This window comes from Phalaenopsis equestris, unplaced genomic scaffold (assembly GCF_001263595.1).
Source record: "Phalaenopsis equestris unplaced genomic scaffold, ASM126359v1 Scaffold000697, whole genome shotgun sequence".
Lineage (NCBI taxonomy): Eukaryota > Viridiplantae > Streptophyta > Magnoliopsida > Asparagales > Orchidaceae > Phalaenopsis > Phalaenopsis equestris.
In genome coordinates, this window is record NW_018165137.1 from 727,213 (window position 1) to 744,793 (window position 17,581).

Sequence of the window (17,581 nt, forward strand, 5' to 3'; positions counted from 1 at the left end):
CTCTTTCCCATGATTTTAATGTATGCCACATGAGCTTAATTCTTTTATCATTTGTACACACTTGTGCATCCCTTTATTCTTAAAAATGAGGACTAAAATATTATCTCCACTCAAGCATTGTTTTTAAAAAGTAATATTAAAAATTTTAGTAACCCAAGAAACTCCTAATGTCCTAAATATTTCCTCACTTCAATTGAGATGCCATTAGGTCGCACTGATTTTCCATCCTTGATTATTTTTAAAGCCTACTCAACTTTTATTAATGCGATGATAAAAATAAAAAGTTTTATCATTATATTATGATCACTAAAGTTGATTGTATTTTCAAAAACTTCATTAAAAAATTTATTGAAATATCTCTCATCTATGTTGAATATCTTCCTCTAATAGAAGCGCTTTTTGATTTTCATTTTTAATACACTTCAATTGAATCTTTATTTCTTTTCTCTTTGTTTGACTAGATTATACATATTTTTTTCACCTTTTTTAGTATTCAATATTTTATAAGGATCTCTAAAAACAAAATTCATGACATCACAAATTTTGCTCTTAGACTTCCATACGGACCACTTTATATTTTTTCTTGTTCTCTAAGCTTTTATATTTAAATCAATATTTGTAACATTTTTTTATTTTTTATCTTTTCTTGCACATTGTTATTCCACCACAAACATTTTTATTTATAAAAATTTTTTCTTTTGATTCTTCGAGTACATGTTTAGCCACTTGTTTAATAATACTTGTTACTTTATCCCACATATAATTAATTTCTTCATGAACAACCCAAATCTTGAAATCTTGAAGTTTACCATAAAAATAATTTAATTAGATAATGTTTCATTACATTTTTTTTTCGAACTCCTCATGTTAAAGTTTAGAACTAATAAACAATGTTGAGTATTTAAATTTTTACTTAGAATGACTTTACAATCTTTACATTTTAGACAGTCTCTTTTCTCATAAGAAAATAATCAATTTGTGTTTTATTATATTCATTTCTCTAAATAATAATATGCTCATCTCTTTTCTTAAAAAAATATTAGTATTAAACGTTTATTATGATTCTATCTTCTTCATTAATCTCTCAAGAGCTGTAATCATCATGAATATTTCTAAAATCTTTTGCTACTGTACCAACATGTCCATTTACATTTCATCCAATAAAAATTCTTGTTTAAATATGTATCATTTGTTTTAATTTTCTAGGTCTTTTTTTTTTGAACCTATATCTAAACCTACTTAAGAAATATAAGCAATTACAATATTAAAATTTTTAGTATCAATGACATCGTTGGAGAAAGTAATATCCAACTAACATAAATCCAAATACCAAAGTGTCTTAAGGAAAACATGAGAGGGAATATTCTCTTATTTCTTAATTCCTTAATCTCCAAATTACAACTCCTCTCATTATATAGAGAGTAAAATCTTGGACAAACATAATTTCTATAATTACAACTTATTAAAGGTACAACAAACATGTAAGGAAAAAACTGTAAACATAATAATTGATAAATAAATAAGGATCATATTATTTCCTACTATATCTAAACCTGGTTCTTTAATTTCAAGTTTAGTAGCAAAAATCTTCTTAATATTTCCAATTTCTTTATCATCATCATCTGTTAGGATCATATCATCAACATAGACAAGGAGTATCGCTTTCTTATCTCCCTATATGTGCTTTATGAACAATGTATGACCTGCTTGATATTGGATGCACTCATTAAATTTCATAGTTTAGGCAAAATTATCAAAGCAAGCCTTTGGCGATTGTTTGAGGCCATAACGTGACTTTTTTAGTTTACAAGCCTGATGCTTATTTGAGTCACCTTCCAACCCTGTGGGAATTTTTATATAAACTTCTTCCAGGTATCCATTCAAAAACACATTCTTGGTATCAAGTTGATGTAGTTCCCCCTTTATTCATCGCCAAAGAGAAGAATTCTTACAATGTTTAATTTAGCCAATGGAGCAAATGTCTCTTAATTGTCTATTCTATAAGATTGAGTGAAATCTTTGTCCACTAATCTAGCCTTGATCCTCTGAATGCTCTTATCTGCTCTGTACTTAGCATTGAACGCCCATTTGCATCCAACTGGTCTTTTATTTAGATGAAGCTTTGTAAGAGTCCACATGTCGTTTAAATTAAGTGCTTGGATCTCTTCTTTAGCTGCCTTTTTCCATTCCAAACTTCAGAATGTTTCTGCACATTATTAAGATTAGATAGAAAGGCTTTGTAGGTTGTTGATAACTTTCCATAAGCAACATATTCCTGGATAGGATATTTTATGCAACTTTTCCTTTTTTCTCTGTTAGATTTCGTTTCCCTTGGAACCGTAGAGATGAGTGAATTTAGGGTTGGTAGTAAACAATCTTGTAGTGGCATATTGTCTTTATTTTACTTAATAGATTTCTTTCTCCCAGTATATACATGAGGTTCCTTGTTCTTAATCACCGATTGGACTTGGGAAGCATGATGGTTTCTTTGGAAGGAGAATAAGTTGTGATCAATCTATGCCAGTGTGGGTATCCGTAGTAGTGTTGGGAAGCAGAATAGGTTGTGATGACTTTAGGTTAGTGTAAATGTCCAGAGCAGAGTCCTAAGTCTAATTTTCACTTGTACTCTCCCCTTGAATATTAAATTTGGGGTAATAGTGTCGTTTCTTAAAGAAGATAATATCCATGTCATTTTACTATTTTTTTTGTAATGGGATAATATCATTTCTACTTATTTTTATTAGAAACATACCCCAGGAATATACATTTGATAGATTTTAGGTCAAGTTTTGTTCGGTTTTGTTGGCGAATGTGAACAAAAGAAATACAACCGAATATTTTTTAGAGAAATAGTGGATGAGAAGGCTCTAATATGAGTTTTTTTTTCAAGAGGGGCTTTGAATCTAAAAACCCTACTTAACATTCCATAAATGTGGTAGGTTGCTGTGAGCACGACATCTCCTCCTAATTTTTTTGGGACATTGTGAAAGAGGAATATAGATCTAGATACTTTAAGGAGATGTCTATTTTTTCTTTCAGCAATCCTATTTTGTTGAGGGTTTCCAACACAAGAACTCACATAGATGATGCTGTTCCTTGCAAGGTAGGATCGAATGATAGAGTTGAAGTATTCTTTTAAATTATCAGTTTTGAGAATTAGAAATTTGCATTGGATATTGAGTGAAAATCATGTTATAGAAAGAGTGAATAATTTGTGCGGTTTTAGATTTTTCCTTCAAGAAGAATATCCCACTAGTTATAATGTAGCAATCAATAAATGACTAGTAATTTGGCTTCATTGGCAGTTTTCAATTTTGATGGTCCCCAAATGTCACTGTGAATGATAGAGAAGGGCTGTGAATGTTTGTATTGAGATAAATGATTGACATGAGTATGCTAGCTAATTGATAGGTCTCACATTGATAAAATTTTTATTTTTTTTATTAATTAAGAAAAAGAGGATGCAACTTTGCATTATAATAAAAAATGGGATAACCCAAACAACAATGCCAATAAAAAACTTGACTCTTAGTAGAAGCAGACGCAACAGACTCAGGAACATTCGAAGAAGATGTTGAAAAAGACACCCGTGTGTTAAGAGAATAATATATTTTGAGCAGGTATAAATCTTGATGCAATTCAATATTGTCAATCTTCCCCGAATCCATTAACTGTAATTCACGAGAGTTAGAGTGAAATTTAGTAAAGCAGTTCAAGTCACGAGTAATGTTGCTGATTCTAAGTAAGTCGTATTCTAATTGAAGAATATATAGACATAAAAGAGTTGAATATCTTTTGAGACTTTCACTTCCCTTTTTCCATTAATTCTTGGAGTGAGATCTATCGGTAGGTCTAACAAGTATGGAGTGGGTGAACTTTTGATAGTTGGTGAGAGATGAAAATCTCCAATTATGTGATCACAAGTATCTAAATCTTTAATCCAAGTTTGAAATCTCTCATTGTTAGCGAGATAGGAGGATATTATACCTTGATATATCATTAAGCTGGTAGGCTCCTCAATTGTACTTGAATGAAATTTCTTCAACACCTCCAGTTTTTCCTTAGTGAAGAGAGTAGGTTAAGCTGACCTTTCAAAAGAGGGAGCAACATATGCCTAACGGCCTTGGTATTTCCTCTCTTGTCCTGGTTTTCAATTTGGTAGACTTTCCATGTAGTTTCCAACATTTATTCTGTGTGATCAGGTTTCTTGTAATGTTTCTTGCCAGAGATGATTCTTCATTGTCCTTGACTTATTAGAAGAGTTTTGTGATACAAAGCAGAACTTTTAATGCTAAATGAATCTGCACTTCTTGCCATCATGTGCTTCTTCTCGCTTTCATTCCTTCGAGTGTCAGCAAAAACTTCCCTAGTGGTAGGGAGATGCTTCATCCCAATGATTCTTCCTCTGCCTTATATAAGTTTTTATTTAGATCTAATAAGAACTTAATCATCCTTTTTTTTTCACTGCTTTATACATCTTGGCTCCTTAAGGACACTCTATATATATGTATTTTATATATCTATTGTAACCAGTGTCTGAATAGTGTGTTAAAGTATTAAGTAACACTAAACTCTTTTTGTCGGAGCTCATGCAGATTTTTCTATACTCGAATGTTTCACGACTTCTCAAATCTTCCGTGCTGTCTTGTAAAGTAAATTTTTTTTTCTTCTGTGGTCATAAAATTGATCAATCGAGACATGACTATATAATCCTTCATCTTATATGAGCGATGGCTAGGATCAATGAGCTCAGAATTATGCCCCCTCCCATAAAAATATGTGCAATGGTTAGGATCAGTGAACTCAGGAATTGTGCTCTTTTTCATAAAATGCTCCTCTTTTTCTTTCACAAATGTACATAAACACTGATTGAGACAATTGAAGGAAGTTATGACATTTGAGTTTATGTCTTGTGATAAAAGTAGAAAGTTTCAGGGTTGCTTGGACATAATTCCTGGCTTTTGAGTTTGAACTAAACTTCGAGTTAGAACAATAAATTTTCATTATGTAAGATCTATACTTTGTCATAGAACCTCTGCACTTGTTTGGCTAAAAATAACTGACTAGTTGTTGCTCATCAGAGGGATGGTCTACAGGTAACATATCGGCTGCAAGGAGGATTCCAATGGAGGGCTTGCAGGAAATCGATCGAGAAAAGACATCCGCGGAGGGCTGACTAGTTAGTTCTGCCACAAAGCAACAGAGGCCGGTGAAGGGCTATAGATGTGTGGATGCAGGGCTTTACACGACAAGCCGATTGTAACATGATCTATGAACTGAATGGAGAACATGAAAGAGGCATTCAAACCAAGGGAAGACATCGACAGATGCATTCTGACGATCCAATCGCCAACATGAAAACATCAGGCATGGGCAACGACAGAGGCGTTCAAACCAATGGATGTAGTGGTAGAGGATTTCGACCCCAGTGGAAAATGCAATCGACCCAACAATAGAAAAATTAGAACCGTAAGCAAGACAACAACGAAAATTAGGGTTTAGTCTGTGATACCATGAAGGAAAATGTGAGAGGGAAATTATCTTATTTCTTAATCTTCAAATTACAACTCCTCTCACTATATAGAGAGTAGACTCTAAGGTAAACATAATTCCCCCATTTACAACTTAACAAAGATGCAACAAATACAAAAAGAAAGAACTATAAATATAATATTAGAGAAGTAAATGAGGATAAATCTAAATAGGAAACACGTGTCCAACTATATTCTTGATAACATAGTTTTACCAAAACAAATTAAACAAATTAAACCCTAATTGTAATTCATAATAAGGAAAATACGGGCCCACAAATGTTGGCGGCACCGAGTAGGCAGGAAAATTGAAAATCTCATCCCCTTCCTACTACTTTCCTGCATGGATGATGTTTCTCTCCCACGTCAACCACGACTACAAAAGAACTAAGAATACCGAACCAATACAACAGAAGTTTCTCTTTATCCGATGATGTCACATAAATTTTCGTAGCTACTCTTATTTTTTTTTCCATTTATTTTCTTCTACTTGTTCCTTTCTCAATTTTCGTAGCATGTCTTAGATTTGCTAATTTTGGTCCTATAAAATTAAAACACAATAATTACTTAACATTTTACATTAATAGTATAAGGAAATGTAGAAAGTCAAAGTTTATTACTTATATCGCACAAGAGAATGCCTTCTTCTTCTCCTTGGCACAAAAAATCCCATAGAGATTTCTTTTCCTTCAGACAAAGCTGCAAGCTAGGGGTAGAAACACACAACTCCTACCTTCTTCCTTCTTCTATGCAATTTCATTTATTCTCCCTCTAGGTTTAAACACACAACTCTTCCTTCTTCTCTATTGATCGGGTAGGGCACGTGTAAAAAGCTTTTTCTTCTCTTGATCTCACTCCTCTCTCTCTCGCTCCCTCGTTCTCTCTAAGCTATGAATGAATGGACTAATGGAAAAGCCTCCCCTCGACATCACGTAAACGAACCGTCTAGATAATTAATTTGATTCGACACATCTTATTTCATATATTATTATTTTTAATTATTTTCAATTATTGTAGTAGGGGTAAGTTATGTGACATAATAATCACTAGCTAATATGAGTTAGTGTTGTAACGTGATTGTATGGTGTGAGCCTATTTGCACATAAGTGAAGCCCAACATTGCACGATTAAAATGTAAAATCAGGAGTTCTTCGATCGATGTATTTTCAGGCTTCCCAGTATGAAAAATGACTCAAAGAGTTAGTATCAATTGATCTGATATTAAGTCATGTCATTTGAGAAGCCTTATGCATAAAAGCGAATAATCCTTGAAGTTAGGGTACATGCGACAAGTAGAAGAAACACTTGTATGAATTTTTTTTTTTTGATTTTTGTTATTTAGTCTCTTTGTTTGAATCTCACAGTATTTAAAAATTTGTTTTTTGTCTCCATTTCATTAGCCTTATAATATATCATACAATAATTAACATAATAATTGATCTTCTCAGACAACTACCGTAACATCGATACTAACTTTTTTTGTTCTATAAAGTTTGCTTAAACTAAATTCTTCTTATAATTTTTCTTCTTTTGTAATGCTGTCACTTGATTAAAACATTCTTTGGGCATGTTACAAATTGATTTAATGCTCAATATTCTCAATGCTATTGGTAACTCTCAATGCGTAGTACAACATTCACATAAAGGTTGTGCGATATTCAATAAATCATGTAATTTTTGCGCTTCACTATTCGGTGATTGATCATTCTTAGGAATACTCCCAACAAAATGAGCACTGCTAAAATTAAAAATCGTTTCTTCATGTGTTGTGATCGCATTCTATTGAAGGACGAAACTTGATGAAATACCTACATGATCATACTGAACATCTGATTCATACTCACTATATGTAATCTAATATCAATAATTGAGTTGAAATCTCTTTCGATATAGATCCAACTTGACTTCTTCAGGTGTTAGGGGCACTTGATTTTTGTACTTTCTATAATAACACAAATTCCTTTTGAAAGATAATTTGACAGCTGTGTTGTCTTATGCACAAATTACTTTAAATTATTTAAGAAATTATTAAGGAGTTATTTTCTTCTTGGATATTAGCTATTAAACATCCATAATCTCAAATTTTAAGTATCTATCAACAGTTTTTATGTACATTTAAAGATTCATAAATTTTAATATCAGTTGTACCAACATGTCACTCGATTCTTATGTATTACATATCTAACACTCAAACTTCTGTTTGTTGTATACAAACCATACAATTCTTATTTCCTACATATCTAGTCACTAAACTTTAATTTTTATATACAAACCACACAATTCTCATGTATTACATATCTAACGCATAAACTTCTATTTTTGCAATCATTCCACATAATTCTTTTGTATTACATATCTAACACACAAACTTTCATTTTTACATGCAATCTACACAATTCTTATGCATTACATATTTAGCACATAAAATTTATTTTTTACAAACATTTCACACAATTCTTATTTATTATACATGAACACAAAAATTTCAATTTTTATAAACATTCAACTCAATTCATATGTATTACATATCCAACACACAAACTTTAATTTTAAATACATGTCACTTAATTCTTATGTATTACATATCTCATACTTAAACTTCAATTTTTCCATACAATCTACTCAATTCTTTTTCATTACATATCTAACAACTAAACTTTATTTTTTACAAACAAACCATTCAATTCATATGTATTACATATCTAACACCTAAACTTCAATTTTTACATACATTCCATTCAATTCTCATGTTTTACATATCTAACACTTAAACTTCAATTTTTATGTATAAATAATACAATTCTTATGTGTTACATATCTAACACAAAAACTTCAATTTTTACATACAATCCACGAAATTATTATTTATTATTTTGCTGACACTTAAAATTCATTATGTACGAACAAATCACACAATTCTTATGTATTACATATCTAGTACAAACTTTAATTTTTACAAATATTCCACACAATTCTTATGTATTACATATCTTACAAATATGTTTTAATTTTTCTATACGAACCACACAATTCTTATTTATTGCATATCTAACATTTAAACTTCAATTTTTACATACAAATCACACAGTTCTTATGTATTACATATCTGACATATGAACTTCAATTTTTACAAACATTCTGCATAATACTTATGTATTACATATCTAGCACAGAAATTTCCCTTTTTTCAATCATTCCACACAATTCTTATGTATTACATTTCTAACATAAAAATTTCAATTTTTACATACCAATCACTCAATTCTTATGTATTACATATCTAACACATAAACTTGAACTTTTACATACAAACTACTCAATTCTTATGTATTACATATATAACACATAAAATTCAATTTTTACATATAAACCACTCATTTCTTGTGTATTTCATTTATAACACTTAAACTTCAATTTTTACGAACAAACTACTTAGTTCATATGTTTTACATATCGAGCATCTATACTTTAATTTTTACATACATCCTGCTCAATTCTTATGTATTATACATCTAACATCAATACACTTCAAAACTAAAATCAGCGAACAAACCACGATGAAACGACAATAAATAGGTGGAAACAAGTCAAATAAGAGCTGCTCTTACGAAAAACAAATGAAAACAAGATACAAAAGATCTACTTTTGAAAGGTAGATCGACTCTCCCACACCCTAGACTTGGCTAGGAATAACACCAAAAGAAGAGAAACCAACCGCCAACAAAATAATGCCTAATGAAAGCAAACCGTAGGTTCCCCTAATAAAATCCCCCCAAACCATTTCAAAATCTTTCCTTCCTTCGAACTCCTTTAATATCTCCTCCTTACATAGGTGATTATGGCCCTAGTGAACCCCGCCCTTTCCTTTCCTTCTTCTACGGTTCCCTCTGTCTGCTTTGCTTCTTCTCGTCATTCGGACCGGCCTGCCTATTGGTCGACTATAAAGCTTCCAGTCGGTCCAGTGGTAGATCGACCCGTGTATGGGCATAACATTACTTCCCTCTTAAAAAAAGTACCTTGTCCTCAAGGTGAAAGGACTGAAATTGCTTGTGGATCTCCTCGTAAGGCTCCCATATTGCTTCATAGTCTTGCAACCCCTTTCATTTGGCCAATCCTCCTTTGCTCCCCTACTCCTTGGCACACTCCTTCAATCTCTAACGACTGCAAGATCATCTTCAAGTCTTATGTCAGCGCTTACGGTAGTGCAGACGAGAGTGTATGATCTCTAATCGCACTTCTCAGCTATGAAACATGGATGACCAAGTGTAGTGCGGAGATGGTGGTAACCTCAAGCGATAAGCCACTTCCTCGATATATGTCATCTCCTCATATGGTACAAAGTATTGTGGTAAAAGTATGTCCCTTCTTCTGGCCTAAGTCTTCTGTCGGTAGGGCCTGAGTTTTAAGTAGACCATATCCTCTGGTTCAAACTGCACCTCTCTCATGTGTTCATCTGCTCTCCTCTTCATGATTTGTCGAGCTCTTAGTAAATATCCCTTAAGCTTTGATTTTATCTTGTCTCTCTTCTCCAAGTACTAATCGATGCTAGATACTGATATGACGTCATGTCCATAATGTACCACGTACGGTGGATCCGACCCATACAATATCTTGAAAGGGGTGGCCTGTGATGTAGTGCGGTACGTGTTATACAAATTTTCGGCCCATGCAATCCACTTGGCCCATAGCTTCGGCGAATCAGATCCAAAACAATGCAAGTATGTCTCCACACTGAATAGCTCCGTCTTCCCATCAATGCAATGCTCCTTTTAAGAATTGTCCTTTACAACCTGAATAGCTCTTTCAAGAAGTGGCTGAGGAACACTTTGTCCCTATCTGAAACAATCGATTTCGGTATTCCGTGCAAATAGACAACTTCCCTGATAAGCACCGTTGCGATTGAGACTGTTTTGTAGGAATGATATGAGGAATGGAATGTGCTTACTTAATCAGGCAATCCATGACCACCATGATCATAGTGAACCTTTTTGACCGTGGTAATCCCTCGATAAAATCCATCATCAATTTTTTCCAAACCTTCCTCGGTAATGCTCGTGGTTGTAATAACCCTCCTGACGCCGTGGTCAAGTACATGTGCCCCTGAATTATGTCACATTTTGCCACTATATCCTCGACGTCTCTGTGCTTCCCCACCCAATAAAGTTATGCCGCCTGACGACTGTAGGTCTTTTGCCCCTGAATGTCCTCTATTCGCACTGCCTTGAATCTCATATAATAATATGGGAATATACTCCGACAATTTGCTAGCACAATTCGCCCTTGGAGTAGCTGTTGGCCCCTCACTGCATAATCTGGATGACTGTATGGATCCTGTAGAAAATTGACTTTTTGTTTTCTTAGCTCTTCATCCCTTTCGCTCTTTTGTCTCAACGCCTCCCAATCTAGGACCAAGGGTACCCATAGGGCTGTCAATTGAGGTTCATCAAGTCTTCTCGACAATTCATTAGCTGCTTTGTTCTCCAATCCTGGCCAACACTGATTCTCGAAATCATACTTCAGTAGCTTGGATAGTCATCTCTGATGTTTCTTAGTCACCATTCGCTGCTTCAGAAAATACTTCAAACTCCTTTGATCTGTCTTAACCCAGAATGCAGTTCCAACATGTAGAGCCGCAACTCTGATGGCCAAGACAACTGCCATTTATGTCGGGCTTTAGGCCTTTTAAGAAATTCCCTTCTAGTTCATGCTGCAAAAATCACCCTGAACCCCTTTGACAAGAGCTCAAACGTTTCCCGATTTTCCATTATGTTACCCCGCGAGTCAGAGTTTAGAATTGCTTGCATAGGTTTCCTTCTCGATTTTCTTAGAAATGCTCCAACAAGTAATCCTTAAACTCCTCCCATGAGTGCATCGGATGCCTTGCCTCCGTTGACTAAAATCATGCTAAAGCCTCTCTTCAAGCATAATCCCACTGCCATGAGCTTCTCTTCCACAGTCAAACCATTGATTGCAAAGTATCACTCCACCCGGTACCCCCATCCATGTGCATCATCCCCTTTGAACATTGACATCTTTAGTTTTCTGACCCTTGCATCTCCACTTTAACCTTCTCTTCCTCCAGTATTTCCCCTCATGTAGATAGGGCGGAACTCTCTTCATCGATCATAGTTATATCCCACTCCCAAATCCATCCATCCTCCCTCTTTCTCTTTCGCGCCCCTTACACAATTCCTCCAATTTTCGGGCCATCCCCCTCCATCAGAAGTCTGCACTCCCCCATCCTCTCGGAGTCCTAGGAGGATGTTCTTGTAGGTAGATGATGTCTTCTTCGTTCTCTTCTCGCTCGATCTCCTTCCCTTTTAATCTGGCAACGGATTCCTTGATCAACCTTTGGCTAGGATTTGCAACTGGAGCAATTGGCATGGCTCTGTGTGCATCTCCATGAGCTTTTTCATCATCTCCCACATTTCTTCCATGCTCTCAAATTCATCCTCCATTCGACTTTCAATGGAAGAAAACCTGTCCTCTATGGTGGCGAACCTCTGTTCGATTCTTGACCTGACTTGCCCTACTTATTCTTCTAACGCATCCACTTTCTTTGCTGCCATCTCGCCAAGATTTATACTCTTATACCAATTTCGTACGCCTCGGAGTCAAAATCAGCAAACAAACTACGACGAAATGACAATAGATAGGTGAAAACAAGTCAAATAAGTGCTGGTCTTACAAGAAACAAATGCAAATAAGCAAGATACAAAAGATCTACTTTGAAGAGGTAGATCGGTTCTCCCACACCATAGACGTCGCTAGGAATAACACCAAAAAAAGAAAAGCTAGCAGCCAACTAAATAATGCTTAAAGAAGGCAAACCCTAGGTTCCCCTAATAGAATCCCCTCACAGCATTTCAAAAACTTTCCTTCTTAACATTCCCTCCCAACTCCTTTAATTTCTCCTCCATGCATAGGTGTTTATGGCCCTAGTGGACCTCACCCTATCCTTTCCTTCTTTTGGAGCTCCCCCTGTCTACCCCGCTTCTTACTGTGTCCGCACACAAATCTTATGTATTACATATGTAACACATAAACTTCAATTTTTACATATAAATAATTTAGGTGTTAGATATGTAAATACTTATGAATTGGGTGGTATGTACACAAATGGCTATTTCTGGATTTATTAAATCGAACAACCCTAAATTCTACATGCAGCCAAAGGAATTGCTAAAACCTAATACATAAATCTAAAATAAAATGCATTAATTCGGCAAAGAAAAGTTAAAAGAATCAACAAATTATATATGGAAAAAAAAGGAAAATTTTTTTGGAGTGCTTGGGTAAAAGGAAGAGGAGTGGTCTCAAGGTCATCTGACGATGGCTTTGACACTCGCCTTAAATGAAGGCTACAAAAAATTTTCATTCAATGCATCAAAACAATAATAATAAGAAGGACCATACCTTAGGTCCTATATATAATGGAACTAAAATATGAATTTAGGATGAAAGCATCTTTATCTTTATTAATTCAAACTAACAAAACAATAAATATATAAATAAATATAAAATTCAGCCTGACCAATATAGCATGAAAACAATGTTGGTGAGCACCTTCATGCTCTCTCTTAGTTTGACAATTTTGCACTTACATTGTACTAAACTTTATTGATTTTGACTAAAATTTACTAAATGTTTTTGGCTTATCTTTCAAACTTGATGTCGATTCTTTTAACAAGATTGTGGAACAAAGTATGACTTGTAATTTGAATTTACCTATCTTCGTCCTTTCTAATTAATGTGCACTTAGTACTGCTCTACAAATTTTCATTCTTTTGGATTTTGATTATTTTGTGAATGATGCTTATACTCGTATGGTCAGTTGCCAGGTAAAAATGCTCGTCTGAAGAAAGCCAAAAGATTATGGTATCAGACATTTGGCTCGAAGATAGAAAAAAAGGTATTTGGTTTTTGATTGCTTACATTTTCTACTTGGGTATGGCTATGCGTGTATGTGTGTCAGTGGAGCTATTACCATTTTTCCATGTGAACAGGGAATTCCATGTGCATTTTCTAGATTTTATCTAGCTTTGCTCTATTATTCTTAAAACAATAGCTTGATGGGTAGCCTAAATATGAGAAAAAATATTTGTAGTTCTTTTACAATCACTCTCTTTTAATTTGTATGTTTTAAATCCTTTTGATTGTTACAGGGTTGTTTCAATAATTTTTTCCTTATGAAAAGTGAATCTATAAAGGTTGTGCTATACTTGTATAATTCCCCCATCCCATCACCCCCCAACCACAGTCATACACACACAATCCTTTTTATATGCGTATATGAATAGACGAAGGGAGGAGGGAGGGAATGCTTGAAATGAAATTTTCTCTTCCTAGAGATTGTCATTTTAAAAGGGAATGCATGATTTTGAATGTGCATTTGAGAGTCGTTACATTGAATCTATCAGAAGACAGGGGGCAGGGTGGATGTTTGAAATGAATTTTTCTCTTCCTAAGATTGTCATATTAGAAGGGAATGCATGATTTTGATTGTGCATTTGAAGGTCATTACATTGAGTCTATATACATGTAGAATAACAATTCTTAGGGGTGTCAAAAATATACCGGAAACTCCTACTTGACTCTATCCTGACTCAAAAAATTCAGGTTTGGGTGGGCTGGATTAATTCTGGATAAATCCTAGCACAATTTTTTGGATTGGGTTTGGGTTGACATGCTAACATGAAATTGATCTTGTTGACCCAAATATGTGTTCGATTTGACCTGTCAATCCAAAAATGACCTGAATTTGACTCGAACATGACTTTAATATAACTCAAATTTAACTTAATTTGCTTTTATGCATATATATTAAACGGGTTATATTAGTCGGGTTCAGGTTGGGCGGTTGGATTTATGTTACACCTTTTGACCTGCTTAATATTCGGGTCGGATTTATGTCAAAAATGTTGACCTTCATGTATACTTTGACACCTAAGTCTTGTAGATGTGATGAAATTGGTGAACAAATGAGAAAGTACGTCAATCAAGTCATTATTATATTTATTTAATATAAAAGGGACTTTTTCAAGCTCGACTCAATACATACAATCAAAAGGGTAAATTACAAAAGCAAAATCGTGCAAATTGACCTAAAATCTTCTCAAACGTCATCGATGTCGTTCAAATTATGCACATTTTTGTGACCTTGCTTGCTTTCGAGATCGATGACCCACCTTCATCAAGATTTTCCAAATGTCGCCCATTCATGAAATAATCTATCCAAACGATAAAAATTTCTCAGCAAATTTCTTGCACAGATGAGGAAATATGAAATCTATCCATGCACGTGGCCGACAACATGCATTTTGAGGCACTCGAATGGTGGAATTATGAGGCAAACTATTATATATATGTGTATATATATATATATATATATATATATATATATTTAAAAAAAAATTAAAAGAAATGGTAAATGGAGGGGGGAGGATCCCCTTCTAAGAAACCAAAAATACAACTAAACACACCCCTAGGGGTTCCTCTCCCCACAATACAACTCACACAAAAAGAAATTTCCAAAATTACAGGTATACCCAAAACCAAATAGCAAAAACCCAAAAAGAAGTAAACCTGTGATCTAGTATATCTAGAGAAGTGACCTGTGCACAGAAAATCTTCCGGTTAGCATTGATTATCCCAAAGCAATCCCATGAGTAGACCAAAGAACCGTCATGCCGCAATTCAAAGAGATTGAAAACAACTCTCCCCAAAAGTCCAAAGCTTGAGACGATCGGATCCTCAACATGCATCCTAAAGGGATTCTCCTGAGGAGAACTTCTCGACAATGGCATTTATCTTACTCCGTGACATGTTCCTTAATCCAGAATGGAAGCCAACAAGGAAATCACATTTCCAAAATTTTAGACTTCAAGCTTTTAAGAATACATGCAAGTGCTTTTGCAACAATAAATCTTTTCACAAATATTATGCATTTAGTGTTCTCTTTTAACAGTGAAAGCAATGTGTCAATAGACTCACTAAGGATCTGTTGGGGGCAGGGGCAGGGGCAGCTGCAGCTGTCTGAAGTAGTTGTGAAGGAAAATCACAGAAAAAAGTAGCTAGTGACGAGCCAGTTTAGTCCTGCCTCTACCTCTAGCTCTAGGGCGAGATCCAGATAACAAATTATTGAGTGCCGAGCCATTTCTCGAAGTAACCAAAGTATCATCCATTAGGTTCCCTAGCTGAAGTTTGCCTCCAATCTTCTTCTTCCTCCTTGAATAGACCTGCCATTCCTTCTCAGAATACTGACTCATCTGATCATCGTGTTGGTAAACAGAACGCCGAGCAGATAACAGCTGATGAGCACTTGAAGAAGGATTGTTAACTGTTGCAATGACTGTAGGTTCAAGTATGTGTGAAACATGAAATATCTCATCTTCACCCAATGCTTCCTGCAGCTAAGGAGGGTTTGAAAGTGTAAGTTGCTCAGCAGGGTCATCTAGCTTGTCATCGATCGCAAAAATAGTATTTTCAGAGCGAGAATCCACAGGGGCGATTAACTCAGACACCATAACCTGTTCTGTAGCCAAATCATCAGCCAAAACCGTACCTTCATCCCTAGCCGGGATAACAAAATCTTGTACAGGAACATCATCCTGATTACTAGCAGCCATCAAATTAAGAGGAGGGGAGGAAATAGGAATAATAGGAAGCGCCAGACCATTAAAAACCTACGTATTAGGCTCACTAGGTGCAATATCATTAGAAACAATCAACCTCAGATTAATATTAGTATTCGAAACAGTTATAGGAGTAGTAATAGGAGGCATAGAGACAGAAACAAAAGCCCCCTCAGAGGAGGATCAGAGGGAGCAGAGTGAACATCAATGCTGTCCTTTGTCACATGCGTAAGGGAAGAAGAAAGGGGGGCATCAGCTGGTACAGACCTAGCAGCCGCACCATCAGGCCACTGCTGCTGAATCCTCCCCTCCCTTTTCCTTAAATCAGGATTAAACTTGAAACATTGCTCTTGATCATGTCCAAACATCTGACAATGTTTACAATAGGAAGGGTGTTGCTCTAAACTTACCTTTTGCCAGTAACCTATATGCTTCGAACCGATCCAGACCTCATTCGGAGGAGGTAAAGTGACATCCCTTTCGATCAGAACTCTAGCCAAGGAGGGTTGTGTAAGGTTATACGTAGGAGCATCTAATTTCAGCGGTCTCCCAAACATAGCCTCTAAAGAAAAAAGAACCTCATGATTAAAAAGGTGAACTTTCATATAAGGGAACCTGATCCAGACAGGGATGACCGGAGCTTCTACCTGGGGATCAAAACTAGAAGACCATTTTAGCACCTTCATCCCAATGTTCTCAAACTAGACCATACGCCTAGCAAACAGCCGAGTATAATCTTCCTCATTCGCTAACTGAATCAAAATGTGACTTCCATCTAGCGAACCAATTTTCCACTCTCCCGCGAGTTTAATCAGCTCAAAGTGTTGTCTTAGAAAACCTAGCTTAGGAATACCATAAATGAACTTTCCGACCAGATGTAAAAGACAAGAAGAGGCAAGTTCAACATTCTCAGCATCAGTGAGGAAGCGAGCTGTCCCCCTTTCCGGCAGGGGCGGCGAACAAAAGAGGAGACAGAATCAAGCTCGAGATTTTCGTAGAAAACAGAGGGGAAGTTAGGAATACCATCAGAGGTGATGCTGGCGTAAAAGCGAGGCCTCCGACTCGCCTCACCACGGCCGTCAGCCTGACGGCGGCGAAAGAACACACCATGATGAAGGATCATCCAAATCGTCATAGAAACACAAACCCTAGCAGCAAAGACAGAGACATCCCGTATCATATATATATATATATATATATATATTAGTTAAACTTAATTGGCTGAGCTACATAATTAGAATAAAAAATAATAATAATTTGGCACATATAAACACATATATCTATATATTTTTATTAAATTCAAGTAAATCACATTATATTCAAGTATTTTAATTGAAATGAAAATTAATGTAGTTTATTTTTTTATTTTAATTCAAATGAACCAACACACCCCACGCATACCAAAACACACGCAAA

At 35.2% G+C, this 17,581-nt stretch overlaps 1 protein-coding gene across 5 annotated transcripts in view; it reads left to right on the forward strand.

Annotated features, from left to right (window-relative positions):
* The window catches only part of LOC110030306 (coilin-like), a 105,886-nt gene that overhangs the window by 47,954 nt on the left and 40,351 nt on the right, over nucleotides 1–17,581 (forward strand). For all 5 annotated transcript variants that reach the window (XM_020732953.1, XM_020732956.1, XM_020732955.1 and 2 more), the window contains one exon: nucleotides 13,366–13,443. In XM_020732953.1, coding sequence (XP_020588612.1) covers nucleotides 13,366–13,443 — 78 coding nt within the window. The remainder of the gene's footprint in view (nucleotides 1–13,365; nucleotides 13,444–17,581) is intronic.